The sequence below is a fragment of the Lolium perenne genome, chromosome 7 (assembly GCF_019359855.2).
Source record: "Lolium perenne isolate Kyuss_39 chromosome 7, Kyuss_2.0, whole genome shotgun sequence".
In the NCBI taxonomy this organism is placed as follows: domain Eukaryota; kingdom Viridiplantae; phylum Streptophyta; class Magnoliopsida; order Poales; family Poaceae; genus Lolium; species Lolium perenne.
In genome coordinates, this window is record NC_067250.2 from 215,898,548 (window position 1) to 215,918,802 (window position 20,255).

Consider the following 20,255-nt stretch of genomic DNA (forward strand, 5'->3'; position numbering starts at 1 on the left):
TGGAGACAAGACAATAGATCTGTGATGTGGATAAGCATTGGCGAACAGCAGCAGGGCTGATGCTGATATCGGTCATTTTCGTCAGCACCCAAAAAATAAATAAACCAGAGGCTGCTAAGCAGCTCAACGACAAAATACTTCGCTTGAAAATTATTGCATGTGCAATTTAATAACACAAAACCTGACTCAACACAATGAGCCAATTGTGAATATACATACACACCTTAAAACATCCTTGGTTTACAGGCCGAACCCGTGTCTGTGTTCAGTGTTCTCCAATCCTACATCGACAAAGGGCCTCCAAGGATGCTTCATTATTATTTCCTCCCACCAGAAAAAATGGACGGACACCTTGTTTTGTACAGTGAGCGCTTTATATACACGAAACGAATTCCAAGAATGTTCTAGCAGCCTGTACATTCTCTTTGACACAAACCGAGCTACTGCACGGCACTGACGACGCGTAGCTTCTCGTCTCCGATGATCCACCTCGTCAGCTGGCTTGGATCCTCGGCAAGGGCCCCGCACGACGGGATGATGCACAGGTCCGAACCTACTATCTGGTAGTCATCCAGCGCGGCTTTCATTTCTGCTTCCACCTGCGCGTCGTCCGTGATCGCAATATCCACGCTAAGAGCCTCCGCGTAATGGCGTTCTTTCTCAGGATCGTGCTCAAAAGGGTCCATGACTGGCCCCTACAATACAAAGCCAAGGACATTAATAGGTGAGCATATGTGAGTGCCGGTGTGGGTAAGCACGATATTGATGAGATTTTAGAATGTCACGACAATGTAAAATCCAGAGTTTTTGCTGACCTGGCATAGTTCGGAATAATGTTTATAAGCCCCGCTGTTCTCATCTTGGTCGTATAACAGCGTTCCACTGTACCAGCCATTCTCTGCATCCGCTGTTGTGAATGCCAAATACCTGCATGATTATGAGTTCATAGAATTTCAAATATTTTGATGGCAGATAGTAAATATGATAGCTATCAGAATCACCAGCAAAACATATCCATATGGATTATCCTGGCACTACCTTCTGAAATTGTCCTCCTCACATAAATCTGCTGAGGAGGAAAGCCAGTTCAGTTCCCCGCATATAGAGGCATTCATGTCATCTTTGTTTCCATCGTTCACATTTTCCACTGGAATAACTTTTGTTGTTGGAGCTGGCTCTGCATGTTTTCTTTGACCAAACAACCAGTTTGGGGTTTTGAGCTGTATTTCACTGAATCATAGAAACAAGCTGTAAGTGCAACATGAAGAAAGTATATTCAGCCAAGAACTGTGAGGGAAAGAATATGTACGCTGCATCTGGTGCCATTCCAGAAGTTCCAACACCACCACTTGGCTTTAGATCAGCATCACGGTGAAGCCTCACATCCCTAAGCGAACTACAGGTCCTTTCTATAAGTTTGTCAAATGAAGTAAGCTTCATCCTTGAGAAGTCATCTTTACATGCTGGCACGGGGCTCAATGTGGATCTAGGGCTCATGGCATCTCCAGATCCCCCAGACACATTATTTCCAGGTGCAGAACTGTGATTTAACAGGAACGACGAACATTTTATTGCAGAAAATTACACACGCCACACCTTGCGATGTTAAGGGAGTAAAACTGCAATAGCGTACAAACTGAAGTACAGAACCAGAACTCCGTTTACCTCAAATGGTAGCTATCATCACCAGCTGTTGTCACATGGAGATAGTAATCAGTATCCAGCTCCCAGAGAGCTGGCTTTCCTTCTTGAGGTTGGAAATAACCCAGAAATCTGGTAATATCACCAAACTAACAATTAGTGCAGGAACCCAAATTCCAGTTACCAGCAGTAAACAGCTCAAGAGCTAAAGTTGTCTGGTTAAGATTTCTTGATGATAAACTCACATGAGAGACTTACAAATTTATAGCATCTTGTTTCTCACCATCAGTGTAGGCATTGCTGTAATATCGTTTAATTGATTTTAGAAACTCCCTAGACTGTGTAGTAGCCTTCCACTTCCCTTGCCTCTCAGGGAAAACCTGAGAAGAAACAAGTATACACTTTATGTTCACTGGAGAATAAGGGCATACCGAAATTAGGGAAGAGGGGCAAGTTATGGGCAGACCAACAACAATGCCATCAGCAATAATATATGCAATTAGATAACAGATACTCCCCTACGCCCAATGTAGCGCGTATTAGTTTTGGTCGTATACTACATTTTGGCATAGAGGAAGTAGAAGATAATCAGATTTACCCCAATTTGCTATCCACACAAAAGAACGCACAAATACATGTATCCATTACATCAACTTTGAAGTAACAATAGGAAGTTCCTTATGAAAGCCTTAATGACATTATAAGTTACTCATATACTATTGATTTGACATAAGATGAGACAGCAAGAGGTGAAAATATACTGACCGTATTATGTGCTGCAGAACCTCCATACTGATGAGCAAGTGCATCACCCATGCTCTGGTACATTTCCATTAAAGCTGAAGCAATGCTGCTATCTGGGTGGATTTTTGAAACATCTGTTAGTCCCATTGCATGAAGCTGCCTCCCCAAAGCAGCAAGGCCATAAGCATACTGTGCGACATTTGTGCGATCCAGGCAGTCTATGCAATTCGTACGAAGAACTCCAGTTTGATAACAAGGAGCATCACCCAGAGGCTCTTGTTTGCTATCATTTTTTCTCATATCCTGAGAACCTGTGGAACCAAGCACATCAGCACTAGAAAGTCTTGGTAGATCTCCAGAACTAGCTCTTATATCAATAGAGCCATCCCTGTGAAAGGAAGTTGCGGAAATAGTGTCATTATGCAGTTAGGATATGTTTCCTCTTTGAAACAGCATAGATTCCACTTTAGACCCTCAGCCCTTATTCGCAACTTCAACAGACTGATACAGATGTGGTCCGTGATTTTTCCCATAAACAGTTTTGACTCATTGGTTGAATGCAGTTGGCCAGTGATTGTACTTGTTTTCTAGATAAACTGGGTCTGATAATATATCAATTCTTATTTTCCATTTTCAAGTCTTCTTAAAAGTTTATGGGGGTAATCCATATTGATATATGTATATTGGTTTGGTTGCTTTACACGAAATTGTATACAGCTGATGAACTGATATATGTACCTTGCAGTGCTAGTTCGACGGATTGACCTTCTTTTCTGAACTTTTGGCTTTCCACTGTAGTAAAACCCAGTAAGGTCCAGTGCTTCACTTGCTACACCTCCTAAAACGCCCAATACATTTGCAGACTTGCTGACATAACAGATAGAGAATCATTAGCACATTTACAAAACTCATGCAGGTTTGAACTTATTATTTATCAAGAATCAATATAAAACCTTTTCGCAAATTTATGAAAATCCCAGTGAATGAATCTCAGTTTCCTCTCTTCTGGCACATTTTGATTAAGATACTCAACTGCCTTAGAAAATTCACGCCTGAGCATCATCTCCCGTGGCCTTTTTTCAACCGTCTACACAGACAGCACAAAAATATAATGAGTCACACAGTAAGAAACAAAGATAATGGCTAGCTGTACAAACAAGTAAAAGTGGGATAGCAACTCTGTACCACCACAATTGAACACACATAAGTAGAAGTTGCTGACGAAACAAGTTGAACTTCGAAGAACTAAGAGGAAAAAATCATCTATTTTTTATGAAGTTGAGTTTTGACTTCAGGTGGCACATTACTCTTGTTATCTTGAATATTATTTTGTACTACTTGGAAGCACAAATAATCAAGTGCAACTAAGAAATCCTGAGGGTGCAACTTTAGCAAATAATTCTATGCATAACAAAGTTAGTTGAGCTACAAAATTTGAGATCAAACCTTAAATATCAAGCTAGATAAAGATGTGGACATTCCTCAAGGCAATGACTTATTCCCATTAATTTCAGCTCAAATTTAAAGGGAACGGCGCCAGAATCGTAACTAACAACAAGACAATTCAGCTAGATTCAAGTGGCAAGCACATACCTTTATTAAATTAAGTATTATGATAGGTTGTCCATAACGCTGAGCAAGATCCTCAAAATGTAACTTGGTTGCTTCATAAGTAGGATCATACCTCTGCACTGCACCAGAATCCAAAAGTGAGAATGCAAAGAAAAAATATGCATTTCAAGGTAATAGAGAAATAACCAGACAAGATATTGGCAAACATCTAAGAGTTAAGAGAGAATATTTCTCATATATGCAGGTGTAACAAAAGCAACATCAGATAATTAAAAGTTTGCCATCTTATTTGAAATTCTCCAATTGAACTATATAAATTAATTTCAGCTGAGAGTTTATAGGGTCATTCGTTAGAAAAATTATTTACCAAAAATATCAGGCTTAGGACTAAGTCGGCCAGCCTCTTGCGACCAAAAAAGAGGGATCGATCCTCGCATCTGTACTACTGCGCTCATTCTTCCCTTCCAGGAACCAGCTTCCTCTTCAAATACTATTTGCTCTGTTTCGACATCATTAGCAACTTTTCCATGGTCATTCACACCTCTTTTTAAATACCTACATATACCATGTGGAAGGTAGTAAGTTTTCGATTAAATAAAAATGACATGTTACTGCACGAGCATAACAACATTTTTGTTGTCCTCAGTTGCCAAAGTAGAGGAAATAAATAGCATATGACTATCAAATATTCATTTGAGAAGTAACGCCTGAACACTGAGTCAGCCAAAGCAAGATCTTCACATGCATGGGATAAATCAACATAAAACAAATAAACACGGGATGATAGGATGTAAGCATGAATAAACGAACTTGACTCTCATATACAGTGAAAGAACATCCAGAAATATGCTAATCTTAATGCACATGAAACCTACCGTGTCCCAGCAAAATGTCGAGATCTTCTAGAAATAAGGATAACATTTAAATCCCTGCCAAAAATTGACAGCTTGACCTGACAAAAAAAATTATGTTAGCTGTTAATATGGGAAGTTTATAAACAATAACCTTAAGTCGTAATTCTATTTGAACACTTACACACAGATCAGCTGCAAGTTGGGAATTATTTTTTTCGTATAAGATGAACAAGTAGCTAATTTACAATAGAAGTAACCATCAATCAAGCAACAAATAATAATTTCGAAGCCTAGTTCTGTAGTTCAAGAAAAAAATACTTTCAGTCAGTAAGGACTATGGAACACAGAGATGACAAGTACAAAGCCCTTGTCCAACATTACAAGTCAATGCAACAATCTATTTGAAGTTCTTTTCTATGATGGCAACAGAATATTCAAATTGAAATTACAGCAACCTTTTCTCTTAGGTAAAAATTGTTTCAAATTTCTACTCTGGTAAATAAGAAGAATGTATAAGATATCAGCATTTCAATTAGCAATTTGGTATGCATTCTTTACCAAAATAGGGTACTGGCATCCACCCACCATTTTCTCAAGATCCAAACAAACTAAATAATGTGAAGCTCTCAATCAATTGTAAGTTATATCAGAAATGGGGAAGCAACCTATTGAAATACTAATGGTAGCAAAACCAATCCATGTGGCAGACTATTTGTTACACATAACCTGCTTGAAGTGCCCATGGACCAGAGCTACATTCCAGAGAGCATTGTTGCACCTTGATCGAATTGGCTCTGTCAGGAAACTATTCCATACAAACAAATTTTCGTAAGGCATTTCCTTCATCCCTGCAGAAGTGACATTCTGCTGCAAGCTCTGCATGATTGGGTATGTGTAGCTATAGAAAAAATCTTTGGCGAGATCAACGCTTTCCAAGAGCTTCTTGTACCTGTTACGAAGGCATCATATGTAACATCTAGTAAATAACTAATTGTATGTACATGACTAGCCATAAGTTAAAAGCTGTGAAAGATAACCTATACCTCAGCTCGTTCTTAGAGTTTGCAACATCTGTCTGTACAGTTGAGTGTGGGATGGTGATCATCTGGCTCTCATCTATACAATATATAGCATGGCCACAAATGCAGCCAACTTGACGACGCTTGGTCACTAAAATCAGGTAATATGATTCCAAGAACTTGATACAACCTACAGTGACAGAAAAAAAGACATGTGTGTTCAGAAAATATGGCACAAGGATGCAAGTCTTCTGGTGAAGAAGGTGATTGTCAAATCACAAACGAAATCTCCCTGAGTTCCATAATTCTTGTTGTGATTGTAGTTCAAATTTGAACTAAAACCACGACAAGAATTATGGTACTTAGGGAGTATAAGCAAACTGGGGTTAATAACTATCTCTGAGTTCACATCAATCTTCTAAGAGCTCTAAACTCCCTAGAATTAGGGAGCTGTGGTTTTGCTCCTAGCCTGACTGCTTGTACTGGTCCTACTAGTCAGCGTGATGTTGTTCTTTCCACCGCGTGCATCCACGCTCAGCACGTGGGAACCAACTCGAGGTGAACCTACTCGTACTATCAAAGCAGAATCAATACCAGCATCTGCCTGGGAAGATATCTCAGCTAGTTGGTACCACAGTGTCTCCAGAAGGAACGTATCTAGTAAACACCAAACAAATTGTAGCAATAGATTTGAAGGTGTCTGGGTATTGGGCGCTCCTTTGTCATCTTTTGGAATCCAGAACGAAAAATACAAGCACCGCGTCATAAAGTATGCCTACCTACGGACAATCCAATTGACCAAACCAAGCGGGGATTTGAGGTGATGAAATCACAGGCAATTTCCAACACAGAGATAATTTATCAAGTAAAGAGGAAATTATCTATCATTCGCAGCACAACTAATCTGATGATGTATAAAAGCCTTGAGCTAGCATACAGCTTACGTACCAATAGCAAAATTTCCAAATAGCAATTCAGGCAAGGCTAAGAACGAAATTCAGAGTCCAACCCAATGCAGCTGGATGAATGAGCAATTGTGGGTGGTAGGACGGATTAGACGCTATAAGGGGTCACCTGCGATGCCGTAGGCCTTGGTGACGAAGGTGAGCCCGCCGGTGGAGCGGTTGCCCTCGGCGATGCGCTGGAGCAGGCTCTTGACCTCCTGCTGCGAGTACCAGACGGGGTCCTCGCTGAGGTGGAGCTCCGACGGCTCCGAGCGGTCGATCTTGAGCACCCGGAACGACCGCTTCTCCCGCGAGCTCCCGATCACGTAGAACCTCTGCGGAGCAACAGCCAATTCGGACGCGCGTCAATCAAGCTGTTCCCCCGCGGGCGCGAGACTCGCAGAGGGAGGAGAGGGGATAGAGGGGGTGCTCACGGCGCGCGTCTCGTAGAGGCGGAACTTCTCGAGCGTCGCCGTCGCCGCCGGGTCCTCCGCCTCCGCCGCCATCGATCCCGATCAAAGCACGCGACGACGGGGACGAGCGGAGAGGGGAAGGAGGAGGACGAAATAGTGTATCTCGTAGCCGGAGACGTATTTTCGGAAATTCGTAACCTTGTGATCAAGCCGTTCTCTCCTTACCGGATGGCAGATAAGATCACGACGCGCCGAGGGAAATGCATTTTTCCTTGTAGATGTAGATACATCCATTATTTGAAAAACCTATTTCAAAATGCTAAGAAAATCTGATTTTTTTCCTAGCTGTGCACCCGTAGATTCTATGTCCGCACACAAATTTTCGAGGAAGAATAATATTTTTGGTGATTTGTATAAAAATGATAATTTTCGGTGCTCCAAAATGAATTCTCATGAGACATTTATTTGTCATTTTTACACAACCCATAAAAAATATCTTTTTCCACAAAACTTTGTCTACAAACATAATCCGGATGTAGACCCAGGATTTTTTTCAAAAAGTTTCGACGTATTGAAATATATATAAATTGCACTTTTTAAATAATAGGTGTATTTGAGGCTGCGAAGAAGTGGTCGGACGCGGCGCGCCTCTGCAGCTCGTATGGGTACAAGAGGTACGGGCTCGCACCGCCGCTCGCGTTCTACCGGTGGGAGTCCAGCTTCTCCCTCCGCGACATTGCCTCCTCGTCGTGGACCTCGCAGCCTGTGCCGGTGAAGATGGAGGTCGACGACGCGGCCGCCTTCATGCCAGGCGACAACGTCAAGGACACGGTGCTCGCGCGGATCCTACCCATGCTCAACGACGACGCGACCAGCTTCATGCCCGGTGACTTCATCGAAGACAATCACCTCCCCACTGTCCTCGGGCTCGTGTCAGAGACGAGCCGTCGCGAAGCAGAGAAGGCCGAGGAGTGGCGCGTAGTGGCGAAGGAGCAGCGACGACGAGTGAGACCACTGCCGCATTGTCGTGTGTGTCCCCTCCACGTCAAAAGGCTCCAATGAACATCCCGAAGCCGAATTTTGGTACATAGGGCGTCGAATTTAGGTCAAATTTTATGCAAATTCAAGTCGCTTTTGTATGTGCGCAATCAACTGTCGAATGGAATGCATGTTCCGTCTCCCACATCATATTTTTTAAAAATTTGTTACTCGTATTTCGTTTACCGTATCTGATTTGCGAATGTCTTTTTCGGCCCTCAAATGGCGACTTCTTCGGCCTGGTAAGATGCTCTTAAGGTGCTACTGGTAAACCTGTTGATCTGTCGCATCAAGGGAGTTCTTCCGAACGATATTAAACCCTAGATCGATCTCAAATTCCTCTCTTTTCCTACCAAATTCCTGTTGCTAATTTTTTGAGAATAATCAGGCCGGATCTCACACTCCTCCACTCGATTCTTCGGATGACCTGGCGGCGCCACCACTCCTGCCCCTAATGCACCGCCTCTCGTCCACCACGCGACCTCTCCTCACTTTCATGGCCTCTGCTCCGCCTTACTGGTCGCCAGCAGCGCTTGCACTGCGACTTCTCCCACTCAAGGTGGCTCACATTCCGGATGTCCGTCATGTTTCTGGGTATGTTTTCTTGATCCGATGGTAAACTTATAAAGTTACAATCGCTCGGTATAGTTTTGGAACTGGACTCTGAGAAACTTTAGGTTTTCATTTAACCTTTTTTGTGTTGATAATTTAGTAACGCAAAAAAGGACTGAAAAAGAGTAAAATTTGTGTCAGATGCTGAGGTTGCCTTTTTTTTAATGCACTTTGGCGATAGATTTCCACGTGGATATCGGAACATTGCCAGCACCCGTCGCGGAGCAAAAGGTAAACCAAACAGGGGTTTGCCTATTTCTTCTACCAAGAATCACTCTGCCATCAGCCAAGGCATGAAAAAGGTAGAGGCCAGGGGCACAACATTGGAGGTTAGAAGGAGCGCAACCAAGGAGCGCAAGTGGGCAGTGGTACTCAGTAATGATGAAGAAGATGTCAGCCCTGTGGAAATTCTTCCAAAAAGCACACACCGTGATGGTTCTCTGTATAACACGAGCACTCATGTATGGAAAAGAAACTATCAAGTTGCGGACCGTAGTGAGAGTAAGTGCTCAATATCTCTTTTCCTTTTTGTTTGTTTGTTTGTTATGAGCACAATTTTCAAGCTATAGGATCAACTCATATATTCTCTGTTGAAATCTTGAGGCCAATTTATGTTTCCTTTGTTTACTTTTACAATTTAAATGCCGATGCACTGCCAGGGATAAAAAGAAATCTCGTCAAATGTTACTCAAGGGTTGCATTTGTTAGGTTTTGCAAAAGTAGGAGAGGAAAAAAGAACGACCATACTCTAGGCCGTTATTCATGGGAGATCATATCTCCCCTAATTTCTTTTGATTGTCCAGATAACTGTCTTCAGTAATTTGGTTCACCTTTACCCCTTCCCTCCGCAAGTTTCCTTTTTATTACTACCTCTGTCCACAAAAGGATGTTGCAAGTTTGTCTAAATTTCGATTTATCTGACACTCGAAATTTAGACAAATCTCTGGCATTGTTATATGGACGGAGGGAGTAGAAGAAATTGCACAAGCCACTAAACTTTGAGGCACCTGTTGCACAAAACTACCACTTTTGATATTTTTTGCACAGACCAACCAGCTCTGCGCAACATCTGCAACACTTGCCTGAAAGATTGATGAGATTGGTGGTCTGTGCAATTTCCACTTTTTATTAGAATGGTTTCGATAAATTCCATAATGATGCTTTGTTAACACATTCCATAATGATACTTATCCTTTTGGTTTCTCATCACTTCTGTGTTGGAAATTTGTGAGGTGAGAGTAACTCTAGCAGAATCATTATATTCCTCACGAACTCCGTATATAAGGAAAAACCTACTCAAGCAGATTCCTTAAAACACCCCATTCCTTAATTTTTTAAAGGATCTTCTAGCGCCATCTTGCTGATGCCACCACCATCCCCCCTCTCAGTCATCCGTCTGAGCCCTCTGGCCACCTCCTAGTCGCCTCCTTGATACATTGCCTTCCCCGCTGCTGCCGATCTCCGGCCTCCCTTGCTGCCGCTGGGAGGTCCTTCACACCTCCTGATACGCTCCACCGGGACCTGCTACCCCCCGTGGTCGAAGGAGAGCCCACTACGCCCGTCCGGAGACTGGCTGTGGAGAGCTCTGGCATGGCTGCCTCGACCCGCAGGTCAACTAGCGCTGGGTAGTGGGAGGTCCTACGGTTCTCTGCTCCCCCTGGCGAGCACGCTCTGGCCTCCTGTCGAGTAAAAGACCGGCAGCGATCGGCGCCCCACCAAGGTGTTTGACAAATTGTGTGCAAGGTCGTTTTATGGCAACTCGTGTGATCAAATGTCTAGATCAACTCACTTGAGGAGGAATATTTTATGTACATGTTTTATTATTTGGTAATGCGCGAGTGGAACTTTTTGAATAAGAAAGAGATGTACCGTTTTTTTCAATTTTTTGCAAACTTCATTCAAATTTGAAATGTTGTTAAATTTTATGTGGTAACAACATGTAATTTTTGAATTATTAGAAATTTATATGGAGGTTCACAATAAGTTTATATTCACAAAGAGAGAAAAAAAGATTATAAGGAATCTATCAAAGCAGCCTTCCTTATACACCGAGAAAAATTACAAAGATGTTCCTTTAAACCGCTATAAGGAATGGATTCTTAAGGAGTCTGCTAGAGTTGCTCTGATAGATGGCATCATGTCGGAATATGTTTATAAACTTCCATGATTCTTAGCACGTTGTTTTGTATCCTGTGTATTCAATAGGTTTAGTTGCTCCCAACCTATGGAAACGGTCATGGAAAATTATGAAAAACAATTTATAATATTGGATATGATGTTATCTACCATCAGAAAAATGTACTTAAAAGAGGATTTCTAGTCTAGAAAGAGAAACAAAATTAGATTTTCATCAAGTATTTGTTGGAGTACAATGAAGCTTTTCCTTTCTGCAGTGATTAAATGTTAATCTCTTTTTCTTTGGGTTTTCCTTTAGCAAAAACCTTTTGAGGGAGTGAGTTTCCTATTAGACCGTTAATTTTCACTTAGATGAAAAGGAGAACTTCTAACAGGGCGATGGAATCCTCAAGCCCCATGTTTGCTTCTCATATACGTAGCTAATATCTTTTTCCTGTATGAATTTGCAATTACAATATAACGTTTATTTTTTTATGAAGCTCGGGTGGAGCCTATGATGTTATCAAATCCCACAAATTGCACCATCCGTAATGGAAGATGCACTCAGCATGTTCCTCGTCACATGTTGCAGTGTTTTTCAATAAAGTTGGCTAAACTTTTTGTGGATAGTGGCACAGTGGAGTTGTATGGATACATAGCAGTGCGGGATGGTCTGGATCCATTGCTTAATTATGTTGTCAATTTAAGCAGGGATGATCCCATCATCGTGGAGCAGGTGCACATCCATACTTATCTGCAATTATTTCAAGGAATAAGTCTACCTAGCACCCATTGTATTGAGGTTCGTGTACATAAGCCCCTTGAGAGGAAAACAAATGATTCGGCTTTTATACGGTCAAAGTCATCCCCTGGGCAGTCCTTATATTAGGTGGACCCTGCCAAGTGGGCAATACCACCCCAGGGAATGATTTAGATGGTATGAGATACTTTGGGGGTCAAACCTGATTTTATGCTTGAGAGGACTAAGTAGACGAACCATGGTACTTGGGGTTAAGTAGACTTATTCCTGATTTCAAATTACTTTATTCATTTGGCATTACAAGGCTTAACTTAGCACATGCATAGAACAGATGAGATTGATCATACATACTGTCAATGTCATACAACAACCACTTAATCTCTTTTGCATCATTAAAGATGCTTCCATGTGATTAATCTGTCCAAAACCAAAAGTAGCAGAATTGTAGTTTGGATTGTATAAGCCACTAATTTACCATGTTTATATTGTGAAATGATGGTTTACTGTGAAAAATTGCAAGTTACAAAACTAAGTGAGTATCATTTATTCCAATATAATCAAACAGAATAGTTGTGGACTCTTGGGTCCTGCATAGTACACCACACATCTTCTGTTTGTGGGCATATGAAGATTCATAGCTTGAGTGAGCACATCAATAAAGAAGTTGCTTTATTTTCTCTTTTCATTTCAACTGTCATATGCAATTACATATTTGGGATTCTAACAAAATCAAATAAATATCAGGCGCCAGTTTTCCCTCTGTAACACCATTTTGCACTCTGCAACCATTGAGTTTGATAGGTTACAAATATTTTGGTCATCAATTGCAAAGTATTCCTTCAGAAAATATTGTCATAAGTAGTATTTAGCTTCGGTTGTTTTTACTATCATACGAAGAGCTACTAAATACTAGAAATTTCGTAGGGTTCCCTCATCAAGATGTCTGGCCCTAAGAGAGGGATAGATATGTATAACATTATTCTAATCGAATATGACATGAGGATCAAGACAGGCGAAAAAGAAGATGATGATCTACAGCTGATCGATGGTATATCGGTCATAGAGGACATGGGTGGACTATGGAATTGTGCATTCACGACACGCATCGCTGGCGATCATGGTGAAATTGACTTTACTTCATCACGTGTTCGTCGTGCAGTTGAGGCGACCGTAGAAGTTACCATATCACAAGTGCAAAGCAGCTTCGATCTGTGTCTCCGTTGTTTCATCGGTGGCTTTGATGAAGAAATCCGGCTCTTTGATGGTGCCATTGGTGAGTCGCGTGGCTTAAAGAGGTCTGTCATTGCTCTAGTGGAGGGTTCCACTATGGATTTGAAGTTCAGGATAGGCGCGGAGTCATCTGCTGGTTCAGCTGAACATGGTTGTTCCTTCAAGGCGGACACACATGGGCATGCTACTCGAGGCATAAAGACTGGTTTCGGGTTGATCTCAGTGAAGGTGACTTGGTCGACTTTGATTCACGGGTTCTAGGTTCATTCCAGTGCATCCCAACCTTAGATCAAAAAGTCGTGACTGTGAGGAGGTGCCCCAGGATTTAAGTTGTGTCAAAAAGCCTTGAGTTGTGAACTAGTGGCAGTTCACTGCTAGTATTCCTTCTCTGTCAATCTACAGTGTCCCAGTCTCCCAGGAGTAGTCAGCGTGGGGGTTTGTACATACATGATTTCTCTTTTAAAATGCAACTGATTTCTCCTTTTCAATGCAAAGGCAGCTTAAAATCTTTGCTCCACCAGCCCAGTCCAGGCGTCTCCAGCTCTAAAAGCCGCTGAAATATCATGTTGCTCATTTGGCTTAATTGCTAGTACTGTATAAGCTGCTGGGGCGAGTTGGCCCGGTTTTGTTTTTCCAACAGTTTACTTGTATGGAACACAAAGTACATTGCATTGTTTCATCATCAAAAGGACGAACGCCACGGTAGCTGAGAGGCGGGTGGTATTCTTATGTTCGCCATGCACAACTTTTCATGTACATTCGTGTCTTTTCTTGATTAGCATGACGAAGGAAGAAAGCACAGAAAAATATACTGTAACAAAGAAAATTCGAATTATTACGATAACAACTTCTTCCTTCCGTCATTTTTTGTACACTTCCGCGAGCCATGTGGCTGCTGGCCATTAATACATTTTCAGACCATAAGTTTGTTCAAGCTCTCACACAGGAAAGCTGGTCTTTGACATCAAGAATTTGGCGACGAAGGTTCCTTTCGATTAGTTTCTCTCATCGTGGTAGAACTTGTAACAAGGCGGCACATTCTCTGGCTCGTGCAGCAGAGCATGTTGCTAAGAACTTGTAATATATACCCCGTTCCAAAATGTAAGCCTTTTTAGAAAGCTACATTTCAGAACAGAGGTAACATGTTCCATGTCAGAAGAAAAGCTATACTGCTTTTAATAGTACAGTAATATATATTTTTTGAGAATTTTGTTTGATCATGGTGGGAGATCTTTTCTTACAAATTCAGCCCAACCGGCCTAACCTGCCTCAAAGACAAATCTCCACCTGGCCATGATCCATTGCATTGACTGCCGGCTAAAAGGTCTCTAAGCAGTGAAGAGCACGCCTAGCCTCTGACACACAAAGGAGTAGTGACACAGAAAACTCAAAACAAAGTAGAACAAAGTACCAAGCAAAAGGCGAGCAGGTGCTGATGGATCACAATCTCATTACCCACACGACACATGTATCTTATCTATCTATAAAGCTGATAACTCAGTAACTGACAGCACAGCACCGACCAGTTGTCTACAACAATGTCAGTCAGCTGAAGAAACTGGAAAAGAACTACTATCAAGCCAAACAAGTCTGTGTACAGAGGTGGTCAGTAGTAGGAACTAGGGATTGCGAGGCGGAGGCAGCCTCCCCCTCTCCAATCTGATAAATGTATCGCCGAGCAAGCAGAAGATCATCCTGAAGAACAAAAATTAACTGTATATACCATACCGCTACCGCTCCCCTAAGTCGCCGTAATCCGTGCTGCCGCTGCACGTGCTGCTGCTGTTCGACGATGGGGCCCTGAGGTGGCCCGGCAGGCCGTCCATGCTCTTCTCACGGAAGAACCTCTCCCTCTCGGCATGCTTGGCGGGCGGAGGCGGGATCAAGACAGCAGAAGGGTCGGGCCTTGTCTCTGGGTGGTCTGGCGAGCGGATGTTCAGCGCGGTGGGCTTCTTGCCGGGGTGAGGTACTGGTTGGATGGTGAGTGGGCGGCGCAGCTTTTCCTCAGGTATGGATCGAAACGGTGGAATGGACTCATCTAGGTAGTCTTGAGATAAGGCCTTCCCCTTCCGTAATCTGTTTTGGTGAGGGGAACTTGGTAAGAAGCTGCTTTCAACCAAATGAAGGGATGGAGAATGATAGAACCTACCTCCGATAAAGACTTTCAGCGTCTTCCTCCTCCTCGTGTTCTTCCTCGAGGTTAGATGGTACCGTCGCCGTAGTTGGGTGAGCTGAAAGCAATGCATCATGCCGGACAAGAACCTTCTGCAACTCTTCATTCAGCTCTATGCATTGTGATACCACCAATTCATCCCTACCAAATGGTTATAGCAAAGCACACATCACACCTTATGAGAATTAGCATACCGAAGGAGCAAAATAAAAAAGGAAACATCATGGAAATCAGCAGGAAAAACAGACCAGCAACACCAACCCTTACCTTGACGTCATGACCAGATGCATTATCCGTTGCTTTTGAAATGTACATTGCTCCACAAGATCTAACACAAACTCATCTGTTGCTCCCTACAACATGGATAACTCTGATGTAAGAGTTCACACTAGGTTAATATTTGGGAAGGACAATTAGTAATGTAAATAATGGTTAATATATACCTCAGGATGTCTAGGATCCATGGAATTAAGCACATCCCTTAAAACTTCCATGACACTAGATGCTTTCTGAATTATACTGATGAGACACAAAGTGTACTGTCAATTTAATATCCAAAAGGCATTTAGATCAACACAGGAATGCAATAGTTTGTCATACCAAGAAAAATCTTCTTAACAAGTAATAGAGGGCATACATGATAGTACTGTCTCTCTAAGTATTCATGTTACGAAATATGAAATAGTATTGTGCTGAAACATGCTGTATTGGCCCTTGCTATTTGCTCCTACATGTGGGCTCACCCACATCTGTGAATAGTTGAACACCATGCTACTTGTTCCTATCATGCGACGTCAACAAGGATAGCTCAGACCAAACAAAGAATCCGATAGAACAACCAACTGGTTTAGCTGAGTCACAGAAATGGATTCCTTGAATTAGAAACATGACACCTTCTCACGCACTGTGACATCTGAGTGCTTGCCCTTACTCCAAATCATAGCATACAACCATATTACCCAACACAATGCTCATAAGCTCAAGGCATGTACAATGCAGATCTACAACTGTTGCTAAAATAACACAGGGTGATGCAGGGGCGGAGCACCCCTTTGGGCAAGGTATGGCACTTGCCCTACCTTGATTTTTAGCAAAAAGTTAAGTATATATATACATATGTGGATATACTATCAGTTTTGTACAGTTTTTGAAGGGAAAACAAAAGAAAAAGATAAGTTGGTGAATGGAAATGAACTATCTATGTCATGCGATTCGTTCGCTCATGATAAGGACCAACCTCGATCGTGATTCCAGGTCCAAAAAAAGAAAAAAAGAAGCGATCATGAGTCAGTTTCGTCACTTCATCATCGAGGCGAGTCACGCCAGATGTGGCTTTCGCCCGGGAGACCAGGACTCGTCTTTGATCGTTTGCGCTGCTGGCTGTTCGTGCCATGGCTGCTTCCTCCGACGAGATCCCTCTGACTCCCCCGCCCCTCGCTAGGCAGCCCAGCCGCGCACCCCTCTTGTAAATCACACGGCGCGTAAGGGGGAGGTACAATTGTAGATTTTTTTTTATCAATTTGCTGAAGTTTAAATTTGTGAATTGTGAGCTCGGTAACAGGAACAAACTACTAATGCGTTTCATTATCAAGATAGAGTTGCGCAACAAGATGTCTGATAGTTGGATTAATGATTTAATAGTGTGCTACATCGAACCAGGGAATATTCAAAAGTCTTGATCTTCGTGAAATTAAAAATATTTTCAAAAGGAAGGTAAAGCTTTACCATTACCTGGAACTTCTAGACAACATTAAAGGTTCATTATCGGTACTTTTGTAGGTTATACTTATATTTGAATATGTTGCTATTACCATAGTACCGAGTAACTATGCTTACCATCATATAAATTATTAATGTGTTAAGACAATTTATTCTTTTGCGTCATTTTTTACGTTTAAAATTTTGCCCGACCTCAATTTTTTTCCGTCCTTCGCCACTGGGGTGATGAGAGTCAAGTGTCAAAAGCAATTATGAGCTTATGACTATTTATTAGCAAGGAGCTGAAGCATATTGCGTTATACTAGCAATAATAACTATTTTCAATAACTATAGACTGGAATGACAACATGCTGGGGTAAGTGGAAGATGGCTTACAATTACAGAATTAAATGATTACTATAAATCCCATAAATACCTCGTGTCAGAAACCGGCGGTGTTTGAGCTTCATTATGTCTGTCATTCAATCTGCTAGATAGGTCGTCCTTATTTGGTTCGATTATTGCTTCTGGCACCGGATGTTTTACTTCTGTAACGATAACATTTGGACGATTTGAAAACGTCACACCTGCAGACTAAGAACAAGAAAATATATATAAGATATAAGTAGTACCTATTTTCTACTCTAAACTATCAATATTCAAAGAATCACTGCATACTCATTATATTGGCATTGTAGAGGTCATTGAGGCTTAAATCATAGAACTACCAATAGATATCACTACCTATAACTTACTCTCAAAAATAAACTCTGGTAGAAGATAAGCACATGTATTACTCTTGGGCTCTTGCACAGGAAAAATATTGTAGTAAAGTAATTTCTTATATACTACCCAGAGACCACCTCACTGTGTCACAACTTCATGGAAGAAATCATGGAAATCAAGATGTATGATTAAAATACATTACCACTAATTCATAATATGCCCCATAGTACTGGGGGAACTTTCCTTTAGCTCCACCAAGGGATGTTTGGGTCGCATCTAACAAAAGAAATACCTTTTCCCGAACTGGCAATTCTGTCTGCAATGAAGACTATTTGTTATGTCAACATCAACTAGTAAAGGCACACAACTGTCCTCCAACAATCAGCGAAAAAGAAGTCACCTTTTTCTTCACTATTTTGACAAGTATCGGGAGAAGCCCATTGTCAATGACTTGCTTGTGGATAGGCTCTCCACAGTTATTCATGAGCATCTCCAATAGCTGGAAGAAATATCACGCAAATAGATGTTTGTCACAACTGATTTACTGTCACGCAAATAAATTTCTCCACAGAATATGACAGGTTATTTAGTTATAGTGTAGAAGGAAATTTAGATCAACAACCGACCTACACACAGTTAACCACACACAACAAGCATCTTAGGTATCTCGATGTGCTATTTTAAGCAAAGCAGCGGTTGGGTTCCCAAGGAGGCTGGTTTTTGCCGAACCAAATAAAGGATCTGTTGAGTTCGTTTTGCATAGCATAGAGGCATAGCTATGTGTCCAGATATTAATAAATATACTACAACAAAAAGGTCCATATTACTAATCTAGAGTCCCAACCACCGCAATTGATCAAATAATCTGGCCATAACGAGAGCTGATTCAGCACATATAACTCACCATGACAGCATAAAGTTGAGCATTCTTGCTCCTGCTTCCTACACACTTCTTTATAGATTTGATCACATCCTTCGCTTTCCTGGTGACAGTAACAGGGAGAGAAAAAATGGATCATTTGAGGAAACAAAAGCCTTCTTTCCAAACGGCACCCTATGAGCCACAGATTTCTGAAGAAAATCTATAAGCCAAGAAGAACCGATCCCTCCTTCAGATCGATTCGCCGTTCACACAACAGGGGGCGGAATATATTTTTTCAGCGAATAAAGAGTACAGTAATATACTAGGTTGCAAATCATTAGCTAAATCTTGAACAAGCAAGGTCGCAATGCTACAGGCCTAACTGAAATTTTCTGAACAAGGGAGCAGTATGCAAAGGGAATGGCAAGATTACCCTGGATCCTGCGCGACGAGCTCGCAGATTTCGATGTTCTTGGCCCAGTCCATCTCCTTGAGCTTCTCGCTGGTCGCCGCCTTCACCATTTCCGAAGCCATCTTCTCCGCCGTCTCTTCAATTAGTTCAATCTCTGATCTTTCTTTCCCTCCGGGACAAATCCAAGCCTGATTCCACGAAATAGACGAGCAAAATAAGCGGAAAATCCCTCGTTTCGTACACAGCGGCACAAATTATACTATTAATTAATATCGCGTCCTTCGCGACCCGCAAGCACCATGAAAAGAACATTCTTCGGGAAGGGGAAGAGAGGAATAGGGGATACTAATCTAGAACCACAAGATCGATCACTTCCGAGGGGAGCAGAAGAATGGAAATAGGAAATAGCACGCACGAACCCGGATCGACCGTGACTGGCTCGAGAAGCGTCCTTAGTATCTCGTCGCCGGCGGCGGCGGAGCCATGGCAGAGGTGGCTCGTGCAGCAGTGATCCCACTGCGAGGGGAGAGAGAGAGAGACAGAGAAACAGAAGAGTATGGAAGGTATGGTTATTAGAAATTTCAATACAATTTCTCGTTTTGCAGATTGCACCCTGTTGTTTTTTCTAGAGGCACCCTGGTCTTTCCTAGGTATGGGAGTATTTGTCTTGGTTGTCACCATCGTCGTCAAACTTGAGGGTATGTTTGCGATGACTATCCAAGCCAATATTCAAAGTCACATCAGTTGCATAGCGTTTCGTTTCATAGGAACTATTTCCTAATCATTTCCTCTTTGTTTATGAAAATTATATTGCTGAAAATGGCAATGTGATCTAGTGTGATATTTCATATTTGGTCAACCAGTTCGATCAATGGAACTGACTAACTATACACCTCCACTAGCCATCAGTTCTTCTGTTTTTTATTGTGCCATGTTAGACAAATGCTGAATAATACCTACTTGAAATTGTAACTCCGCGATAAGCTCAAATATTTATATAGCTTTTTGTTGATGACATATTCCATCCTTCCGGTGAACAAGGACTAAATTTTTGGCCAAATCTCCATATAGTAAGACGCGAGGTGCAGATAAACGCTAGCTTCCATAAAAAAAACTCATACTCTGTGTTCCATTTTCCTCCGATGGGATGCACTGCACCCACATCAGGCCATAGGAGTTGTATCCACCGCGTCGTCCCCGTGTGAGAAGACCCGGTGAATGGCATTGCCATCGTCGCCGCGTTGTCTGCCGTGCGAGAGGACCAGGTGAATGGCAAGAGCAGAGCCGCACCTACTCCCGCCAAACATGATTTGTGAGGGAAGAGGGCACCCTAAGAGAAAGCCCCGCTCGATGAATCCAGATAGGAACCTGCCATCGGGTGACACATCTGGTTAGCCATGTGTGGAGCAACAATGATGACATACTTCATCCTTTCAATGAAC

The 20,255-nt window shown here is 42.0% G+C and overlaps 3 protein-coding genes across 4 annotated transcripts; 1 reads left to right on the forward strand and 2 right to left on the reverse strand.

Annotated features, from left to right (window-relative positions):
* Positions 1–138: 138 nt before the first annotated feature.
* On the reverse strand, positions 139–7,366 carry LOC127314209 (phosphatidylinositol-3-phosphatase SAC1). Its single transcript, XM_051344665.2, has 16 exons — positions 7,209–7,366; positions 6,905–7,109; positions 5,855–6,020; positions 5,538–5,760; positions 4,833–4,909; positions 4,325–4,512; positions 3,979–4,076; positions 3,339–3,472; positions 3,124–3,252; positions 2,407–2,773; positions 1,900–2,021; positions 1,666–1,773; positions 1,310–1,540; positions 1,039–1,230; positions 816–927; positions 139–695 (listed from the first exon to the last, which is right to left on the reverse strand). Exons 1-16 carry the CDS (start codon positions 7,278–7,280, stop codon positions 441–443), a joined length of 2,679 nt encoding a protein of 892 aa, XP_051200625.1. The 5' UTR covers positions 7,281–7,366; the 3' UTR covers positions 139–440.
* A 1,137-nt stretch (positions 7,367–8,503) lies between these two features.
* LOC127314206 (uncharacterized) lies at positions 8,504–13,525 on the forward strand. Its single transcript, XM_051344662.2, has 4 exons — positions 8,504–8,819; positions 9,019–9,338; positions 11,453–11,688; positions 12,637–13,525. The coding sequence occupies exons 1-4, from the start codon at positions 8,680–8,682 to the stop codon at positions 13,201–13,203; spliced, it is 1,263 nt and encodes a 420-aa protein (XP_051200622.1). The 5' UTR covers positions 8,504–8,679; the 3' UTR covers positions 13,204–13,525.
* Positions 13,526–14,372: 847 nt separating this feature from the next.
* On the reverse strand, positions 14,373–19,388 carry LOC127314207 (TOM1-like protein 5). 2 transcript variants are annotated; one of them, XM_051344664.2, is made up of 10 exons: positions 19,233–19,388; positions 18,835–19,001; positions 18,444–18,522; positions 17,940–18,038; positions 17,742–17,855; positions 17,250–17,407; positions 15,559–15,634; positions 15,383–15,468; positions 15,092–15,256; positions 14,373–15,018 (listed from the first exon to the last, which is right to left on the reverse strand). In XM_051344664.2, the coding sequence occupies exons 2-10, from the start codon at positions 18,933–18,935 to the stop codon at positions 14,673–14,675; spliced, it is 1,224 nt and encodes a 407-aa protein (XP_051200624.1). In that variant the 5' UTR covers positions 18,936–19,001; positions 19,233–19,388; the 3' UTR covers positions 14,373–14,672. The 2 variants fall into 2 exon arrangements, with proteins under 2 accessions (XP_051200624.1, XP_051200623.1); XM_051344663.2 differs by having other exon boundaries at positions 17,742–17,867.
* Positions 19,389–20,255: the final 867 nt, after the last annotated feature.